The following is a 19,537-nucleotide window of genomic DNA, read 5'->3' as shown; positions in this document are numbered from 1 at the left end:
CCTCAGAGTTTTGGAGACCAGAAGTCCAAAATCAAGGTGTCAGCAGAACTGTGTTCCCTTCAGAGACTTCAAGAGAGGATCCTTTCTTGTCTCTTCCAGTTTCTGGTAGCTGCAAGGTGTCTTAGCTTGAGGCTAAAGCACTGTACAGTCTGCCTCATTTTCACACAAAGGGCTGACTTGTATCTCTGTGTCCTTTTCTGCCTCTTATAGAGACTTTCATTGGATTTAATGTCCACTCTGATTCAGTATAATGTCCTCTCAATCCTTAAGTACATCTACAAAGAGTTTATTTCCAAATAAGGCCAAATTCTGAGGTTTTGGGTGAACATGAATTCTGGGGGATACAGTTCAACCCATTGAAATGTTTGTATGTGAATGTGTACGTGTGAGGAGAATGAATTGATGAGGTGGGAGGAACCAGTGTGTGTGTAAGTGTGAGAGTGCTTGTGAGTATGTGACTGAATCTGGTTGTAAGTGTGAGAGTTTTTTTCTGAGTAAGACTGGATATTTGAGTGGCTACAGGTTTGAGTATGAAGTGGCAGTGTGAATGTGTGTGAGTAGCTGGGTGTATCTGTTTATGAGTAATTATGAGTGATTGTGTGTGAATTTATCAGTGACTATGAGAATGAGTGTGTGTGATTGTGGTAGGGTGTGACTGTGTGAAAGTTGATGTGTTTGTGTGACTGAGCACAGGCATTTACATGTGTCTGAAGGAGGTGCCCCTGGGAGCCTGGAGAGCAGGAAAGCTGGGCCCTGGCAGGTGGGCCTCTGCCAGGAAAGAGTGGAAACCCGGGGTGACCATGAGCAGAGACCTGGAAGCCAGGAGAAGCAGAGAGGGTCAGTTGCATCAAATTGGATAAACCTCACGAAAACCTCCCTTGTCTTGTTCTATTAGTGAAGACTTCTTAAACTTGGATTGGAAATGTACAGTGCAGATGAAATGTAAACAAGATCATGGGAGATATTTAAAACACATATGAGGTTATAAAAAATATACAAGATTCACTCTTAATAATTACTATTTGAATATTGAGTCATTTTCTTATTGTCTAGAAATAAGTACCTGAAATGCTTTAACTGGTTTGAGTTACTATAAAGGTTTTAAAAGTGTTGTAAAATGCTCCTTGAGAGCTATTCTCCCACTGCTCTCACTTTGAGTGACATGGTAATATATTTGTGAAGTAGGTTGTTTTTGAAAATAACATGGTAGGTAAATTAAAAGTGTAGATTGTACGGAGTGTTTATTTCTAGAAATTTGGTGCCAAGCTAGTTTGTTTCATTCTGGCAGCTTCCCCAAACAGGCTGGTATGCCGGGAGCAGCACCGGAGCTGGTGCACGCTGGGCTTCGTGCGGAGCATTGCACTTACACCACACATGTGTGCTGCCCTCAGCTCCCCACAGTGGATTGCCCTGCTTATGAAGGTTGTGGAGGGACACGCGCCTTTCACCGCCACCTCACTACAACGGCAGGTAATTGTACTGCTGGGCTGATCCTGCTCAGTGTGAATTTTGGGACTGTAGGACCCCCTTAAGAGGTGGCATCAAGATACCAGTCCTCCCAGTCATTATAATTAGGTGCCTGTACTCAATAATGAGTGCAGAGAAGGACTAGGACCAACCCAATGTAGATTTTCTAGTGTAAGAGGCTGAAGTTTTTGATTGTTTTAAATTAAGTCACTAAACTGTACTTGACTTTTTTTTTCTTTGAAGTGATAAATCCTGCCAGCTGCTCTTAGGTGCTTCATAGAAGTTGTAGTATAATTGTCTTTAGAAGAATTAAGCTGAAAATAATTATTTTTTAATTCAATAAATATCTGCATCTGTAATAAAGCTTTTTTTAAAAAAATCCTGATAATCTGTATTTTTAATTAACTTGGGTATGATCATCTAATTTTAGAAAAATGAATATCTGAATTTTCTCATAATTAATTGCATTATAGGAACAAAAATAAAAGAAAAATCTGTTATTTCTTAATCTAAAATCACAGATAGTGGTTTTCTTTAATGTTTGCCATTTTAAATTGCCTTTTATCAGATCTTAGCTGTGCATTTACTGCAAGCAGTGCTTCCATCATGGGACAAGACTGAAAGGGCAAGGGATATGAAGTGCCTTGTGGAAAAGCTGTTTGGTTTCCTGGGCAGCTTACTTACCACCTGTTCTTCAGATATCCCATTCCTCAGAGGTGGGCAGCTCTCCTTATTTGTGTGAACTGATGAAGTGAACAGGGCACCATGTAGCTCCTCTCTCATACTTCTCTTTCAGAATCTACTCTGAGGCGGCGGAGGGCACGCCCACAGGCCTCTCTGACTGCCACCCATAGCAGCACCCTGGCAGAAGAGGTGGTGGCACTGCTGCGCACACTTCACTCCCTGGGCCAGTGGAACGGACTCATCAACAAGTATATCAACTCTCAGCTCCACTTGGTCACCCGCAGCTGCACAGGAAAGCCATCAGAGGGGGTGGGTGCCACTTTTCAGAGCTGCTAACTTTTCTCTGTCAAATGTTGATTTAACTTTTAAATTATCTCTCTAAGTTGATATGTATTTTATTTAAAGATATTTTAAAACATATTCAAGTGGAAATAACTATTGAAGAAACTATTATAAAAATGGCTTAGCTGTAAATGTGTAAGAAACAGGCAGCTCCCTGGGCTCTCTTCTTCAACCCAGCTGTCTGTCTGCATTAGGCCCTGTTAGAGGACTACTTACCTGACTCTGAAAACCCTGAGGTTGGGGGCCTCATGGCAGTCCTGGCTGTGATTGGAGGCATCGATGGTCGCCTACGGCTGGGGGGACAAGTCATGCATGATGAGTTTGGAGAAGGCACAGTAACTCGCATAACTCCGAAGGGCAGAATCACTGTACAATTCTCAGACATGCGGATGTGTCGTGTTTGCCCATTGAATCAGCTGAAACCAGTAAGTGAACTTGTGTTCAGTTACTTGATAATAAGGCAGAGGAGGTGTTTTTTTTTTTTTTTTAAGATTTTATTATTCATGGGAGACACAGAGAGAGGCAGAGACATAGGCAGAAGGAGAAGCAGGCTCCTTGCAGGGAGCCCATTTGGCACTCGATCCCGGGACTCCAGGGTCATGCCCCTGGCCAAAGGCAGGTGCTAAACCACTGAGCCACCCAGGAATCCCAAGGCAGAGGAGTTTTATACTAGAACTGGGTTCTAACATCAGTGCTGGAATGAACTTGATTTTCATAGTTCATGTCTACCATCTAGGAGGCTATGCAACCCAAGGAAAACCATCTATCTTTTCTTAATTTGTTTTGTGCCACTGTGATAAATAGGGCCTGTCTCATGGTGTTACATGGATTAGTAGTTCATGTCTTATTTTAGCCCCAAAGACATAAAAGGGCATTAGCAACGTAGAAGGTACTTCTAAGTATGTTTTTAGTTTTAATTATTTTAAAATTTTGAAGTTTTTTTTATTGAAAAACTCAACTTTTAAAGAAATTTAAAAGTAATTCCTTAAAAAATGACTTTTCTTCATGTAGAAAATGCTTATTAATTGTGTTGAGTGACATGACTTACATAGCAGCTATTGTCATCTTAAATTTATCAGGGATATATAGGGAAAGTGAGTGATTTATATTACTTTGATGTGATCTAAGTGTAATCAGGCTGTATCTTTCTGTAAAATACTGTTTTTGATTATTACAGAAATGAATATACATGTTGTAGAAAATTTGAAATGCATAGAAAATGCCTGAGAATTATGCCCTGACATAATTATTGTTGACAAGTTGTTAAAGAAACAAATTAATTTAGGTTATGTTCACATATATATGTCTCTCTTTTGCCTTGATGTCATCATTTAAAATGATTATTCTCGGATGTAAGAAGACTTACGGATATGTGTGATAATTTCAGAATTAAGATTCATGGTTATGATAATTTTTAGAACATTTCATTTGTTCATTTAATTGGACAGTCTTTGATGGTTTCTGTGTTCTTGCTTTAGCTACCTGCCGTGGCATTCAGCGTCATCAACCTGCCCTTCACAGAGCCCATGCTGTCTGTCTGGGCTCAATTGGTAAACCTTGCCGGAAGCAAATTAGAAAAGCATAAAGTAAAAAAATCACCTAAACAGGGTTTTGCAGGTCAGTACATGGTGCTTTGTGATGAATTAGGTATAGTCTTACCTGGCATTGCCTTGACAATGTTTTGCATTTTGTCAGAGCAAGTTCCTGTCATTGCCAAAGTCTTTGGGTTCCAATGGATTGACCATTTGCTAAGTTACAGTGGGCACGAAACCTTGAGCATGGTGATAAGAGTGTATAATACAAAGAATGACACCATGGTGCGAGTGGCTCCTGAAGAACCCCAGACTTCTCCCCATGCCTGTTCTCCAGTGCTGGCATTTATTCTGAACAAGCTTAGGAGAGGAATCTGTGTTCTCTTTCCCTCTCTGTTAGCCCTCCAGCCATGGCCCTTTAGCATTTTGGCTCTTGGCCTCTTCTCTGCCAGACCCAGTAAGGCCTGTATGTTTGAACCTGCCTTGCTTCATATCTGTCGACATTGGGCTAAGACCAAGGTCACCTCTGCTGAAAGCCTTCCTTCCTTTGGTCTGGAATACTGCTCCCTTAATTTTCCTTACACTGCCCCTTGCATGTTCTTTGAGAGTTCTCCCTGATTATTCTTTGCACATTGGAAATTCTTATGATTTTCTCCATAACTTCAGGTTCATTGTGCTCACTCTTACTGAGTTTTCTCATCTATCTCTCCCTATTCCTGTGATTGCTGCTGCAGTATTTATGACAGCAATCACCTTTAACTCTAGATATCCAGTTCACATATCTGACTGGAGGGCTACATGCATGTACATCGTAGCATGTTCAGAATTCCACTAACCTTGTCCCTTAGTTCCCATTCCCCATCATAGTGAATAAACTTGTCTGTCAGGCATTTAGGCTGGATGCCTGAAAGCCACCTATCCTCCTCCATCCTCTTCCATCTTACATTGCTCTACTGCCTTCTGTGGCCTCCAACAAACATGTCCTGCCTTGGGACACTGTTATACCACTGTAGTCCTGCTGTGCTTGTAGTCTGCCTACACCTTTGTGGCAGCTATCTTAGTTTCCTCCTCAATTGGCTGTCAGGCACCTCTGCAGTCATTTTTTTTAGATAAGGCCTCAGGGAGTGCTATGATCTTGTTGAGTTAGAGAACCATATGTTGTGAGTGTCCAACAAAATTGTCTTGGAGAAAAAAAAATTGTCTTGGAGAAGTTCTGGCAAGAAAATGTGGAACTATTTTGTTTGAAATGTAGGTATCTGGTTGAAATTTCAGCAATGTGGGAAACATTTGATTATGCTAATACCTATCAGATCTGTTAAACCATTTAATTTTCACCCCAACCCATCAAAGTAGTTGTGTGGGGAGCAGGAAAAGGGAAAGACCTGGGGGAGGTAGAGGATGCTTATCTAGAAGCACTTAGTCATAGCTCTGGAAAAGACAAGTCCTTCATTACTGACAGTATTTGGCATGGCCAGCTGTTTCCCACAGAACTGGGCATTGTTTATGCCACTTTGCAGCCATGGCACTGTGGTGCAGAGAACAAAATATCTTCCCCAAAGCTGGACAGCTGGTGAGAAGAACCCAAGCAGGATGTGTCATTTTTGCTAAGTCCTTTTCTCCCACAGGACAAGTAGATCTGGACCTGCTGAGGTGCCAGCAGTTAAAACTCTACATCCTGAAGGCGGGCCGTGCACTGCTTTCCCACCAGGACCAGCTCAGGCAAATCTTGTCTCAGCCAGCTGTTCAGGATGTCATAGCTGCTCACACAGGTATCTTTTTAAGGAAGCTCTTATAGATCTGAAAGGAAGGCAGGTACTCCCATAGAAAACAGATAAAAGACTTGAATAAGTAGTTCATAAAAGGGATAAAAGACTTGAATAAGTAGTCCATAAAAGGGGAAACAAATGGCTTCTAAATGTATGAGATATGCAACCTGGCCAATAATCAACAGGGTGTAAATGGCAGTGTCATTTTCTTCTAGTACAAAAGATTGATGACATCTGGTAAAAGGGAGGGAAAAAAAAAAACAGTGCATCGTTATTTAAAGTGTGGCTCATGGACCAGCAGCATTGATGGCACATAGGAGCATATTAGACAACGCAGACTCTTACACTGTACCCCAGACCTAAGAAATCAAAGTTTGCATTTTAATAAGGCCTTCAGGTAGTTTATACATGTATAAAGTAGTACTGCTTTAACACATTGCTAGTGGGAATCTAAGTTGGTACAACTATATAATGGGCATTTGAGGAAATGTTACACTTTAAAATGCATATACACACATATCTATATCTGTATCTCTCCATTGACAGGTGAGTTATCTTCTGGAAATTTATCACGTTAAAAGGCATGAAGATATGTGTTTAAAGCTGCTCATTATGGCTTCTTTGTTGATATTGCTTTTAGGTTGAAAACTAGGGACACCTAAATGCCTATTATTGGATGGTGTATCCACATAGTGGAATACCTTGACACCATTCACAGTGATGATACTTATATATGTTCATTGCCATGGAAACATGAACATGATAAAATAAAAAAGCACATTGCTTTGTATATCTCTTTGTAGATACACCATAGATTCCCCCTTTATTTTCAGCTGACTTTATTTTCTTATACTTCTCTATATTATTCCAGTTTTCTAGAATAACCTTATATCATTTTAAGTAGGAACAAAACCCCAAATTATGAAATATGTTTTTGATCATCTACTATTAAAGGACATGCTAAAGTATTATGGGGAACAGGATAATCTACTTATGGTTCCAAACTCTGTGGGGTCAGAGTGAGAAGAGGAAATGAATGCAGATGGCTTTGTGCAGGGTATGATGCCAGTGCACTGTGAAATGTGTAATTGCACTTCCACGGGTGTCGTGGGGACTCTGATGGCTGAGGGCTGGGGAGAGCAGCTTCTGAAGGGTGTGGCAAACACTAGGTGTGGTGTGATGAGGAAGCTCCATCCTGGTGGAAGAGACAGTAGGGACACAGACATATCAGTGAGTGTTGAAGTACTTCCCTTTCAAGGAGCTCAGGTTTATTGATGAACGTGAGGCAAAAGCTGGAGAGATCACTTGAATTCATGTGATATAATGCCTTGAATCCCAGGGTGAAACTTAAGGCTAATTTAGGACTGTAGTGGGGATTCACATGATAAGGACTGATAATTCAGGATGATAAATCTACTAGTGTGGTATAGGAAGTATTTGAAAAAGAAAGGCCATGGAGATGAGAAAATTGTTTTTGTGTCAAGGGATAAGGTGTCTTCTGGGGGAAGGCATGAAAAATGGAAAGAAGGTTCCAAGAGATACTGTGATAGTGTAGTCTTTTTTGATGATAAGTGCATGGGAAACCAGTGAAAAGTCAAAGATGGCTGACGTTTCAAGCTTGAGTTACAGGGAGGGCAGAGGGGAGTGCCTTTGACAAAAATTAGAAAGTCCAGTGGAGTGTGATATGTCTTGTTTTGTTTCTTAATCTTAAGAGTGTATTGTGAATTTAATTTTAATGTGAGTATAAGGTAAATCTAATTAAAGTACAGATTTATTCTGTAAGATAGTAGAGGTAAGCCGCAGTTGTAAAAAATCAGGAAACCAGAGCCCAAGGAATTTGGTTGGTTATTCTTTGGTCACTCTGGTGAGTAGTTCTGGATGGGACTGAATCAGGGTTACATGCTTGGGACAGAGTAGGGGCTCCAGACAGAGCTGTGTAGAGCAGGGCTTGACAGGTTACCATGGCCACCTGTTTTTATATAGTTTATGGAAACACAGCCATGCCCACTTGTTTACATGTCATTGTACTTTTCAGTGGCAGAGTTGAGTAGCTGTGATAGACATGGGGCTGGTCAGGCGGAAGTGTTTACTCTTTGTCCCTTCAAGAGAAAGATTTTCCGGCTCCTGATCAAGAGGGTTAGTTGAAGTTGTCACTAGCCAACCAGCAAACTCAAATGATGAGTGGGCTCAAGGCAATGGGACTCAGTGGGCCCGGGGCAAACAGGAAGTGCTAAAGCTTACCCAAAGCTACTCAGATTAAAATAGACAAAAAGATTTTACTCTGACCACACAACATATTTGGGGTTGGTGTCAATTTATGTTCTGAACAAAAGTTAGCAGGAAAAGCCAGGGCTAAACATACTAACTTGAGAGTGTCCATAGAAGGGGAAGGAGGGTTTTTAAAGTAGTGAGTATGCATCAAGAAAGAGAAGGTATAAGAACAAGACCAAAGGCAAAAATCAGGGAGTAGCTTTTTTGTTGTTGTTGTCTCTGAGGTCTCTAAAGAGACAGATGAACTAATAAAGGACAGATACCAAAAAACCAGGGAGTGGAAAATTCTTTAAAAGAGTAGTTTCTGATATCTGAGCCTTGAAGATTTTGATGGTCCAGTGCTTGAAGAGGTAGAGCTCATACTCGATTTGACATGTTCAGTGCATTATCTTTAATGGTAAAGAGATGTTAGGAGTTGAAATTATAATGTATGCATATTTTGTTTTTAAATTCAGATGATGGAGCAGCTGCATCCCCTGACCTTGGGGACATGTCTCCTGAGGGGCCACAGCCTCCAATGATCCTCTTGCAGCAGTTACTAGCCTCAGCCACCCAGCCATCTCCAGTGAAGGCTATATTTGACAAACAAGAGCTAGAGGTACAGTAACAGCCTCTGCAATTTTAATCTGGTACATTAAATTAGGAACAACTTTTTTCACAGATGTGTGTTTTCTTAAGGATATATTCTGAAATTTAAATGATATGCCAAAATAATTCTTATGACTACCTAGACTTTAATCATGTTTGTCATGGAACATTGCAGTACTGGTTAGAAGATGTATGAGTTGAAGTTTAACCTTATTATTTTAAAAAATATATTTTTTATTTACTTATTTATTTGAGAGAGAGCAAGAGCAAGCTGGGACAAGCTTGACTGCACTGAGTGCGGAGCCCGATGTAGGGCTCAAGCTCATGACCCTGAGATCATGACTGAGTTAAAATCTAGAGCCGGATGTCTGACTGAGTCACTCAAGTGCCCTGAAGTTTAACTGTTTTTTGAACATATGTGAATTATATGAAACAGTTAATGAGATTCAACATGGTTCAGATGCTCAAATATTTATGGCGTGATCTTTTTTCAGGAAATACTGTTATTGAAGAAGCTCCATTAGACCTAGGAATATTGCACTGGCATGCTTGTTCCATTCACTCCAAGGGCTTTCTTGGGCATGCCCTATTGCTGCCAGGCTCTCCGTCCTTGTCCTGTTGTGGAACACATGTTCTGTGCAGTGTAACTTGGGGTTGGGGCTGTGGGAATGTTCCCATAGTAGTGACATGTGACCAGGTCTAAGAGTGATGGGGACTTTTCATGGCCTGTAGCATGAAGGATTAGATGTTTCTAAAAATCCATTTTTCGGGGCACCTGAGTGGCTCAGTCAGTGAAGTGTCTGACTTCGGCTCAGGTCAGATCTTGGGGACCTGGATTGGATTGAGCCCCACATCAGGCTCCCTGCTAAGAAGGGCATCTATTTCTCCCTTTCCCACTGCTCCTTCTCCTGCACATGCTCTCTCTTTCTGAAATAAATAAATAAAATCTTTAACAAAATAAAAACCCTTCTTTCTATATAATACGTAAAAAAAAAAAACTCTGGGTAAAATCTCAGAGACAAAAACAAAACCTTGAGTGCTCAATTTGGCAGGCAGAATGTACCCTGATAGAAATCTTCAGAGACCAAGACTCCAGGGAGGTGGGATCCTGAGTGAGGAAGCATCTGCTTCAGGCTGATGGGAGGGCTGACAGCAATCCCATAGTGAGCTAGGAAGAAGGGGGAATGCAAAGGGAGAAGGCAAGAAATGTTGGGCATGAGGATAGGGAGCAGTACCTTCTTTGAAATGGCCTGAATGCCAACTACTTGTTTGTTAGGTCTGAAAACCACTAAGATGAGAGCTCAGATCAGGGAAAGAAAGTGGTCATAGTGTGGCAGCGTTTCTAGTCACCTATAGAGATAAAAAGAGGACACTTAGAGCAACTAAAGAGTGAATTGGGCAGAATGCAACCTGGAATCACACTGGGAGGTGCCCAGTGTTAAGAGGAAAGATGTAGAAGGAAATGTAGAGTTATCCTTTAAGAATTGGGAAGGACTTTTGTAGCAAACAGAGATCTTTCATTGTTTTGTCTTCATTGATTCTAATGGAAATTCAGCCATCATTCTTTTTGTTCTGTATGAAATGCCTCCCCCCCCCCCCGGGCTGCATTTAATATTTCATAATTTTTTGTTTTGTTTTGTTTTCTGCGGTTTGGCTAAGATGTGTATGTATTTTTTTGCCCCATCCTCTTGGGATACACTTAACTTACTTGTATCTCTGGCTTGATATTTTTCCCTGCCATCAAATTTGGAAACGTGTTAACTATTTTTTCCTGTTCTGTTCTCATTTTGTTCTTCGCTAAGAAAGATTATTAAATGAGTTTCTGTTTGTTTGTAGGTCTTTTTCTTTTGGTTAATTATCTTGGATAATTGTATTGGTTTGTTTTCAGGGTCAGGCTGTCTGCTTTGTTGGGTCTAAATTTGCCATCTAAGAAATTCTTTATTTTGTATTTTCAGATCTCATATTTCCATTTGGATTCTTACTTTATAGTTCTATAGCTCTCCTGACAGTTTGTATCTCTCCACTCTTTATTTTTTACTGTATGTATATTTACAACATATTCCTGATAGTTATATTAAATTTCTTGTTTGGTAATTTTAACACCTGGGCCAGCTGTCAGTCTGCTACTATTTGGGTGTTTTTTTTTTTCTGATTATAATCAGTTATTGGTTTTGCTTCTTCACATATCTACAGTTGTTAATATATTCTAAATGTTTTAGATACTACATTGTATTGGCGCTGTGTCCTGTCAGCATTTTCTGGAGAATGTAGCATTTTATTCTCATAGATAGTTCATTATCTGACCTTTCTCCCCAATCCTTTGGAGACTTGGCTCTAGAATTTTTGTGGTAGTTTTTGTTTTGCACTTAGGCCTTAGTTTCTGTATTCTAATTCCTCAGGAGTTAGAATCTTTTCCAAAGGTTCAGTGGAAACCTCTATACTTTGACCAATTCTATCTAACTTGGTTGGACTGGGGCCTCAGACTGTCTCCCTAACACTGGGCAGCTATAGAATCCCTCTAGCCTTCCAGCAATTCCTTATGCTTGGTTCTTCAGGGTCTCACAAATGCTCAGTTTTGGAATAAGTCAATAATTTGGGATAGTCCGTGTGCACATTTTATGATTTATCCCTCACTTCTAATTGCTCTGGCAAGACTGAATTCTAGCCTCTGACTGTAGTCTAATAACACTGCCCTGTCTGCTTGCTTGCTGGCTTCCCCCATGGTCAAGGGTTATACCTATTCCCCCATGGTCAAGGGTTATACCTATTCCCCCATGGTCAAAGGTTATACGGCCAAGGCTTTGGCTGTTCTCCAGGACCTTCAAACAGTTTTTGAAAATAGTTTGTCCAGAATTCATAGTTATTATCAGTAGAGGCTTAGTCCAGTGCACTCTCACTCTCCTTTACCAGAACTCCTAGTTCAGTCCAGTTGAGAATTGTAAGCTTTCAAGATGAAGCCTGTCACTTATGAGTTTTTCGCACTTCACAGCAAACCCTTGGTTTTTGATACTTCCTAAGCTTAAGCCTTAAGGGAGTTCTCAGTTTCTTCTTAATTTCTTTCTCAAATGCTCAGTTTACAAAAATAGTAAGTCATAGGCCCCCTGAGAGTAACTGGAGATGAGGAGCAGAAAGCTCAAATAGTTCAGGGAAAGAGTGTGTACTGGAGGTAGGGAGTCCCAAACGTAGACTCCAGAAATGCATACATTCATTGATTGATTATAATTTGTTTCCCAATCTTCTGTATTTACTTTTTTTTTTTTTACCATGTTTAACTCTCAGAGCGTTTTTTTTTTTTTTTTTTTTTTTAACCCATGAATCGTTAAGAGTTGATTTGACGGTACATGAGAGAATTCTGTGTCCTCTCTGGCTTATCTTAGGAAAAGAGCAGGAGACTGTGGACACTGCCTGGTCATGGGGAAGGGGTCAGGGACTCCCTTCTCCCCATCCAGCCCCACTCACTCTGCATTTAATTTGCTCAGCTTGTTTCCCACTCAGAGTGGCTGTGAAGTTTTCTTGAATGGACATTGATAATTGGCTAATTTACTGTGTGCTATGTATGCTGAAGCAGGAGTTATTTGACCATCACATCTTTCCTCTGCATTAAACTGTGAAAGTTGTTGTGGCTGTTAAGATGTTTTATCCATTCATTTAAAAAGTGTGAGTTTTCCATACTTCTGTATTGCATTTCATAGAAGTTCAAAAATATTATTTTTTTATTTTAAAAGGTTATTATTTATTTATATATATATTTTAAAGATTTTATTTATTTATTCATGAGAGACACAGAGAGAGAGGCAGAGACATAGGCAGAGGGAGAAGCAGGTTTCTGCAGGGAGCCCGATGTGGCACTCGATTCCAGGACTCCAGTATCAAGCTCTGAGCCAAAGGCAGACGCTTAACCACTGCTGAGCCACCCAGGCATCCCCTTTATTTATTTTTTTAAAGTCGGCTCCAGGGTCGCCTGGGTAGCTCAGTGGTTGAGCATCTGCCTTCAGCTCAAGGCGTGATCCCAGAGTTCTAGGATCGGTACCGCATCGGGCTCCCCACAGGGAACCTGCCTCTTCCTCTGCCTGTCTCTCTGCCTCTCTCTCTCTGTGCCTCTCATGAATAAATAAATAAAATCTTTGGGAAAAAAAATAAAGTAGGCTTCACACCCAAAGTAGAGTTTGAACTCATGACTTCACCATCAAGGGCTGCATGCCCTACCAACTGAGACAGCCAGGGACCCCAGTCTCTTGACTTTTATAAACCTCCCAGCTCCATTCTCATTTGTCCAGGCTGCGGCGCTGGCTGTGTGTCAGTGTTTGGCTGTTGAGTCTACTCATCCGTCGAGCCCAGTGTTTGAAGACTGCAGCTCCAGTGAGGCCACAACTCCTGTCCCTGTGCAGCATGTTCGCCCTGTCAGAGCGAAGAAGCGCAAACAGTCACCTGCCCCTGCTCTGCCTATTGTGGTTCAGCTCATGGAAATGGGATTTCCTAGAAGGAACATAGAGTTTGCGCTTAAGTCACTCCCTGGTGCCTCTGGGAATGCTGCTGGCTTGCCAGGTATATAATTTTCCTTGTGGGTGCTTCACTCAGTGTGCCCACACATTAGTTTGTAGATTTACCTTGAAATGCTAATGTCAGTAGCCTGCAGGCAGGCTGGTACTGTGGATCCTCACTGAGTGCACTGTGTGTGCTTGCTTGTAGGAGTGGAGGCCTTGGTTGGGTGGCTGCTGGACCATGCTGATGCGCAGGTCACAGATCTCTCGGATGCAGACACAGGGTCTGAAGAATGTTCAGATGAGGAGGTGGTGGAGGATGTGGACGATGTAGCCTACGCTGTGGTCAGTGCCTCCTTTGTGGTTGCCCCACTGCCTGTGTCAACCTGTCCTGTGCTCTGGGTTTCCTCCATGCTGTTCCATGGGGCCTCTGCAGTTCTGCTGCGCATGTAGTGAACCTGCTAAGTGCTAACTGGGTTTTCTGTGCCTTAATTACTTTAGTTTCAAAGCAGACCCTTGTTCCAACATCTAGTGATGTTGGGTAGAATATACTGTATTTAAAAAACGTGTTTTATATGACATAATGACTTCTAATTTAAGTAAATCATTTCATGGGATTAATGTGGAAATGTCTCAAATTTTCTATAGTTGTATCTTTTTTTATTCTGCTTACTATATTTAATATTTTTAAAATGAATTTTATAGTGAAAATACAGCATAGTATTTCATACTTTATTTTTTAATATTACATACTTTTTAAAGTAGATTTATCTGGGTCACAATTTTTAAAAAATATATTTATCTTTTATAGTCTACTGGTGCTGTTGTAACAGAGAGCCAGACATATAAAAAACGAGCTGATTTCTTGAGTAATGATGATTATGCTGTGTATGTGAGAGAGAATATTCAGGTGAGTAAATGTTTTAGCCTGGAGCTTTGCTCAGATTTTCAGTCAGCAAATGTTTGAGCATCTTAGAAAGTCAGAAGCCTGGTGGGGGAGGGCACAGCACCCAGCAGCAGGGAGGCCACTGTCACTGGAGCAGAAGACTGAGGAGGAACAGAAGATGAACAGAGTGCCAGAGCCAGACACACAAAAGTGCTTTCTGTACAGTGACATGGCACAGAGACATGTGCTTCTCAATTATTCCTATTTTGGACACTTTTAAAAATATATTTTTGCTTGTTTTTCTTATATCATTCTTACTGCCATCTAAGTCTTAAAATCTATTTAGACTTTTTTATATAATCCTTTATGTATCTTCAATCCTTTCTTTTCTTGTTTTAATTCTTTTGTAGTTAGTATACTTCAGAGAAAATAACCAGAAATCATCTCCTTTCATCTGTAAACATGTCAGTATTTATTTGTAATAGATAAAGGATCTCCCCCCCCCCCTTCCTCTGTCAAATAAGCTGTATTCCTAGCATGGGGCTTGAACTCACAACCCCAGTATTGAGAGTCTTATGTTCTACTGGGTGAGCCAGCCAAGCACTCTGATAAAGGATTTGTTTTTAGCTTAACAACATTACTGTTACCTAATGATAACTAACAAAATATATAATAATTCCATAATATCATCTTATAGCCAATGGTTGCTCAGATTTTCCCAGTTGTCTCAGAAATTGCTTTTTGAATTTGAATATAAACAGGGCCATACACCTTACATTTGAGTGATGTCTTTTTGAAGTGTGTCTTAACCTGGAACAGTTTTCCCTCCTTTCCCCCCCCTCCTTTTCATGTCATTTATTGTGGCTAAACTTTGTTGGATCACATATTCCTCCCTCCTCTGCATCTCCTGTAAAATCAGAGTAAGGTCTGGTGGAATGGGGGGAGTTGTTGGACTCAGGCAGTGTCTTAGACACAAATGCATCATATGGATCAGCATCCAGTGTTGTTGGTTTGGTCTGGTTAGTCTACTCCCATCTGTTAAGAAGTATTCTATCCACTTTGGTGCTTTGATAGCCATTTGTGTCATCACCCAGACTCATCATGAGGGGTTGTACAGTAGTGGTTTTCTAACTTTGTCATGGTTTCCAAATTTATTAGCTGAAGTTTTTTCCTTCAAGACTTCTTTTTATTTATTTATTTTTACTTTTTATTTTTTAAAGAGTTTTTTTTTAAAGATCGATCTATCTATCTATCTATCTATCTATCTATCTATCTATCTATCTATCTATCTATCTATGATAGACAGAGAGAGAGGCAGAGACACAGGAGGAGGGAGAAGCAGGCTCCATGCTGGGAGCCCGACGTGGGACTCGATCTTAGGACTCCAGGATTGCACCCTGGGCCAAAGGCAGGCGCTAAACCACTGAGCCACCCAGGGATCCCCGAAGACTTCTTTTTAAATCAACTGTAGTTACTCTTTGTAATATAGTTTATGTAGGAAAGGCAGAATAAATGCTTCTTTTGTTTTTGTTTTGCTTTGCTTTATCAATTTTCAGAATGGTGAATTGGTGCCATGGAACTTACAAAGGTGACTGAGAAACTTTGCTTATTATCATTGTGTTGAATTTATTGGCTGATATGGATCTGATGTGTTTCAGCTATTATTCCTGCTGATCAGGTTGTTCTTTTGAGTGAACACTTTGATCTTTCTTTGAGAGTTCACTTGCTTTATGACACAAGTTGATCCATGTTCATTTTATGTATTTCCTGCCCCAGACATTGAGCCAGCCAGTTTTCCTAAAGAGCCCTGGTTCTGTTTAGTGTAAAATGACTTGAGAGTACATCCTTTTTTAGAAATAGAATAATGCTCCTTATAATTGTTCATCTTATCTATACAGTGAATTGGATTTTTACTTTAATTTTAATCTTAGGTGGGAATGATGGTTAGATGCTGTCGAACATATGAAGAAGTGTGTGAAGGAGATGTGGGCAAGGTTATCAAATTGGATAGAGATGGATTACATGACCTCAATGTGCAGTGTGATTGGCAGCAGAAAGGAGGCACTTACTGGGTTAGGTATATTCATGTGGAACTTATAGGTGAGCACATTCTTGGGTAAGTTCTGCTTTTTCTGAAGTAGAGAGAGTTCTCAGGAATAAATACTAATTATAGTTTACTTATTGTAATCTCTAGGCTATCCTCCACCAAGTTCTCCTTCTCACATAAAGATTGGTGATAAAGTTCGTGTCAAATCTTCAGTCACCACACCAAAATACAAGTGGGGATCTGTGACTCATCAAAGTGTGGGGATTGTGAAAGGTAATATTATCCAGGCAACAAAATTCCAAATGTTAACTTTTTATCAGCTAATGTAATATACTCATTTTTTTGTTGTTCTTCAAGAGCAAAGGAAAACAAGTCTGGAGAAAGTCTATGATAATATAAATAGCTTTTTTTTTTTTTTGCTTCTCAGTGGTCTCTAGACCAGGAACACACCTATAGTTGAACCCAATCAAGTTTATTAACTCACTGCCATTCGGGAGGATGCATACCCTCAAAAATGGGATGTCTCCATAGTGGGTATAACCAGGGACTAATGGGGTTTGCATTGGATATTTTGGGGGAGGATTCAAGGGAATAGGGTAATTCTAAGAATGAGTGTTTTAATAAATATTAATCTATAAGGCAGAAAAAATGGAATTAGGATGAAGTTAATGGTTCTCAAGGAAGCAGTTCATACTAACCAAGATTGGGGAAGAAAGGTTTGGGAGGGTGTCTGGTTGTGTTTGTGGTTTGGATTAGATTTGAACTTGATCAGACTGAGTAAAGAGTGGTTTTGCTTTTGTATTGATCTATCACAGTCCCGGGTAACCTTGTTTGATGTTGGTGTTCTGTAAACTTGTTCAGTCATTCTGCCAAATGGCCTATATGTCAGTGTCTGGCCAACCCCCTCAGTCAGGAATTGTTTCTCTCTCTCTCTCTCTCTCTCTCTCTCTCTCTCTCTCTCTCTCATATGCTCTCTCTCTGCTATATAAAAATTTAGGACTAAATTTAAGAAATGGAAATGTGCAAATAGTGGGGGTTAGGAACTGGAAACATAAAATTCTTTTCAGTTTATATTTAATGTGCTATTATTGAGATTTCAAATCAAACACATGGTGTACTTTAAAAGATATGCTGTGTCCATTTTAACAATTGCATGAGAATTAAAAATGCATGTGTTTTTATTTTAAACTCTTCTAAGGCCATAAAGAGATCCTGTTTTGTTTTGCTTGAACTTTGTACAAAACTCTCTTACTATTGAATAGTTTGGATTAGAAAGACATGGTCATAATAGTGGTGCTTCCCAGTGTGGGGGAATACGAGAATGTCTCAGGTTACATAAGAACAAATGGCTTATTTAACATTTTACTTTAGTTTAACATTTCTCTTAAGACGTTCTTAAAAGCTTTATAAATTAAAACACATAAATTTTAAAAATGAGAACTTGGTTCAGAAGTTAGCGTTTTGAGTAGCAGAGTGTACTTACCAAAGGACAAGAGATCTCTTAACATTATTCTTGTGATTTTTATTTCCTAATACTAAATGGAGTTTTTAACTTGATGTAATTAAAAACAAAGAAACAAACATTGTAGAAAATGTCAATCGTACACAGAAATAGAGAATATAGCGAAATGAGCCTCCATGTGCCCATCACCTGGCTTTAATAGTTGGCAACCCCTGGCCTAAGTTAATTCCTTCCCTTGATTATTTTGAAGTCAATCCCTGATTGACATCATGTGCTAGTTCATCCATAAGTATCTTAGTATGTCTCTCTAAAAGAGAAGTACTCTCTGTAAAACATAAATAACTACAATATAATTATCACATGATTAGATATAGTTTTAATTTTAACATAAGTTTTTTTTATTGGTGACCAAGATGTTTCAGCAATTTCTATTGTGTCCCAGCTTTCAGTGCAAATGGAAAAGATGTCATTGTTGACTTTCCTCAGCAGTCTCACTGGACTGGGCTGTTGTCAGAAATGGAGTTGGTGCCTAGTGTTCATCCTGGGGTTACGTGAGTTAATTTTTATATTGCTAGATTTGTTTGGGAGGAATGGTTTTCTTTGGGATTAAATTTAATAAATTACCTTAATTTAAGAAATGACCATATTTTTTTTCTTACTAACCCAATGGTTGTTTTAAAAATAGGTGTGATGGCTGTCAGATGTTTCCTATCAATGGATCTAGATTCAAATGCAGAAACTGTGATGACTTTGATTTTTGTGAAACCTGTTTCAAGACCAGGAAACACAACACTAGACATACATTTGGCAGAATAAATGAACCAGGTATGGTAGAATGGTTATGCTCTTTTTCATTAAAATATTATTGAAATCATCATTGTGCACACGCATTATTTAGTTTGGTCTTTAAAGTTTACCTTTATATGGTGAGCACTGCACGGTGTACACAATAAAACAGGAAAGATGGTCTTACACACTTGAAACCTTCCTATCTTTTTTTTTCAAGCAATGAGGGACTATGGAAATTAGAATAACATGGTTTGTTTGGTTGTATTTCCATAAAGAATATTAAAAGGGTCTCAAGAAACTAATAAATGTATTGTTGCATTGGGTGTAGAATTGGATAGATAGAGTCTGCATGTCTTTTATTATATCTTTTTTTTAATTGTGGCAGAATATGTACAACACAGAATTTGCCATTTTAAATCACTTTGAAGTGTGCAATTCAGAGAATGTTGCACAACCATTACCACTATGTATTTCCAAAACTTGTTGATGACTACAGACAGAAACTGTACCATTAAGCAATAATTCCCCGTTCTCCCCTTTCCCAGTCCCTGGCAACCTCCAGTCTGCTTCCTGTGTCCATAAATTTGATGACACTGGGTGCCATGTATAGGTGGAACCAAAATTTGCCTTTTAGTGTCTGGCTTATTTTACTTAGGATTATGTCTTCAGGGCTTATCCCATGTTGTAGCATGTGTCAGAACTTCATTTCTTTATGGCTTAATATTTAATACATAATGTTTATCCATTCATCTATTAACAAACATTTGGATTGTTTCCACCTTTCAGCTATTATGGATAATGTTATTGTGAACATTGGTGTACAAATCTGTTTGAGTTCGTGTTTTTAAAATTGGGAGTGGAATTATAGGGTCATATGGTAGTTCTTCGAGGAAGCACCAAAATGTTTTCCACATTGGCTCTACCAATTTTATATTCCCACCAGCAGTATATACGGGTTCCACTTTCACCACGTCCTCACCAACATTTGTTATTTTTCATTTTTTTAAAAATTATACCCATCCTAATGGGTGAGAAGTATTATCTTATGATTTTGATTTGAGTTTCCCTAATGACAAATGACATTGAGTCTCTTTTCATGTCATTTTGGCCATTTGTATATCTTTTTTTTTTTGGGGGGGGGGATATGTGTGTAAGTCCATTGCTCATTTTTAAACTTTTGATGTTAAGTTATAGGAATTCTTTAAATATTCTGTGCATTGAA

The 19,537-nt window shown here is 39.5% G+C and overlaps 1 protein-coding gene across 4 annotated transcripts in view; it reads left to right on the top strand.

The window, feature by feature from the left end:
• HERC2 (HECT and RLD domain containing E3 ubiquitin protein ligase 2) overlaps positions 1 to 19,537 on the top strand; it is a 235,293-nt gene that overhangs the window by 127,788 nt on the left and 87,968 nt on the right. For all 4 annotated transcript variants that reach the window (XM_055326875.1, XM_055326874.1, XM_055326876.1 and 1 more), the window contains 14 exons: positions 1,289 to 1,470; positions 2,036 to 2,183; positions 2,264 to 2,460; positions 2,688 to 2,918; positions 3,972 to 4,110; positions 5,651 to 5,794; positions 8,518 to 8,660; positions 12,928 to 13,195; positions 13,340 to 13,476; positions 13,943 to 14,041; positions 15,949 to 16,117; positions 16,212 to 16,337; positions 17,969 to 18,077; positions 18,212 to 18,351. In XM_055326875.1, coding sequence (XP_055182850.1) covers positions 1,289 to 1,470; positions 2,036 to 2,183; positions 2,264 to 2,460; positions 2,688 to 2,918; positions 3,972 to 4,110; positions 5,651 to 5,794; positions 8,518 to 8,660; positions 12,928 to 13,195; positions 13,340 to 13,476; positions 13,943 to 14,041; positions 15,949 to 16,117; positions 16,212 to 16,337; positions 17,969 to 18,077; positions 18,212 to 18,351 — 2,232 coding nt within the window. The remainder of the gene's footprint in view (positions 1 to 1,288; positions 1,471 to 2,035; positions 2,184 to 2,263; positions 2,461 to 2,687; positions 2,919 to 3,971; positions 4,111 to 5,650; positions 5,795 to 8,517; positions 8,661 to 12,927; positions 13,196 to 13,339; positions 13,477 to 13,942; positions 14,042 to 15,948; positions 16,118 to 16,211; positions 16,338 to 17,968; positions 18,078 to 18,211; positions 18,352 to 19,537) is intronic.

Source organism: Nyctereutes procyonoides, unplaced genomic scaffold (genome assembly GCF_905146905.1).
Source record: "Nyctereutes procyonoides isolate TBG_1078 unplaced genomic scaffold, NYPRO_anot_genome, whole genome shotgun sequence".
Taxonomy (NCBI): domain Eukaryota; kingdom Metazoa; phylum Chordata; class Mammalia; order Carnivora; family Canidae; genus Nyctereutes; species Nyctereutes procyonoides.
Note: the sequence above shows the minus strand (reverse complement) of the source record. Positions and strands in the feature narration are given on the sequence as shown.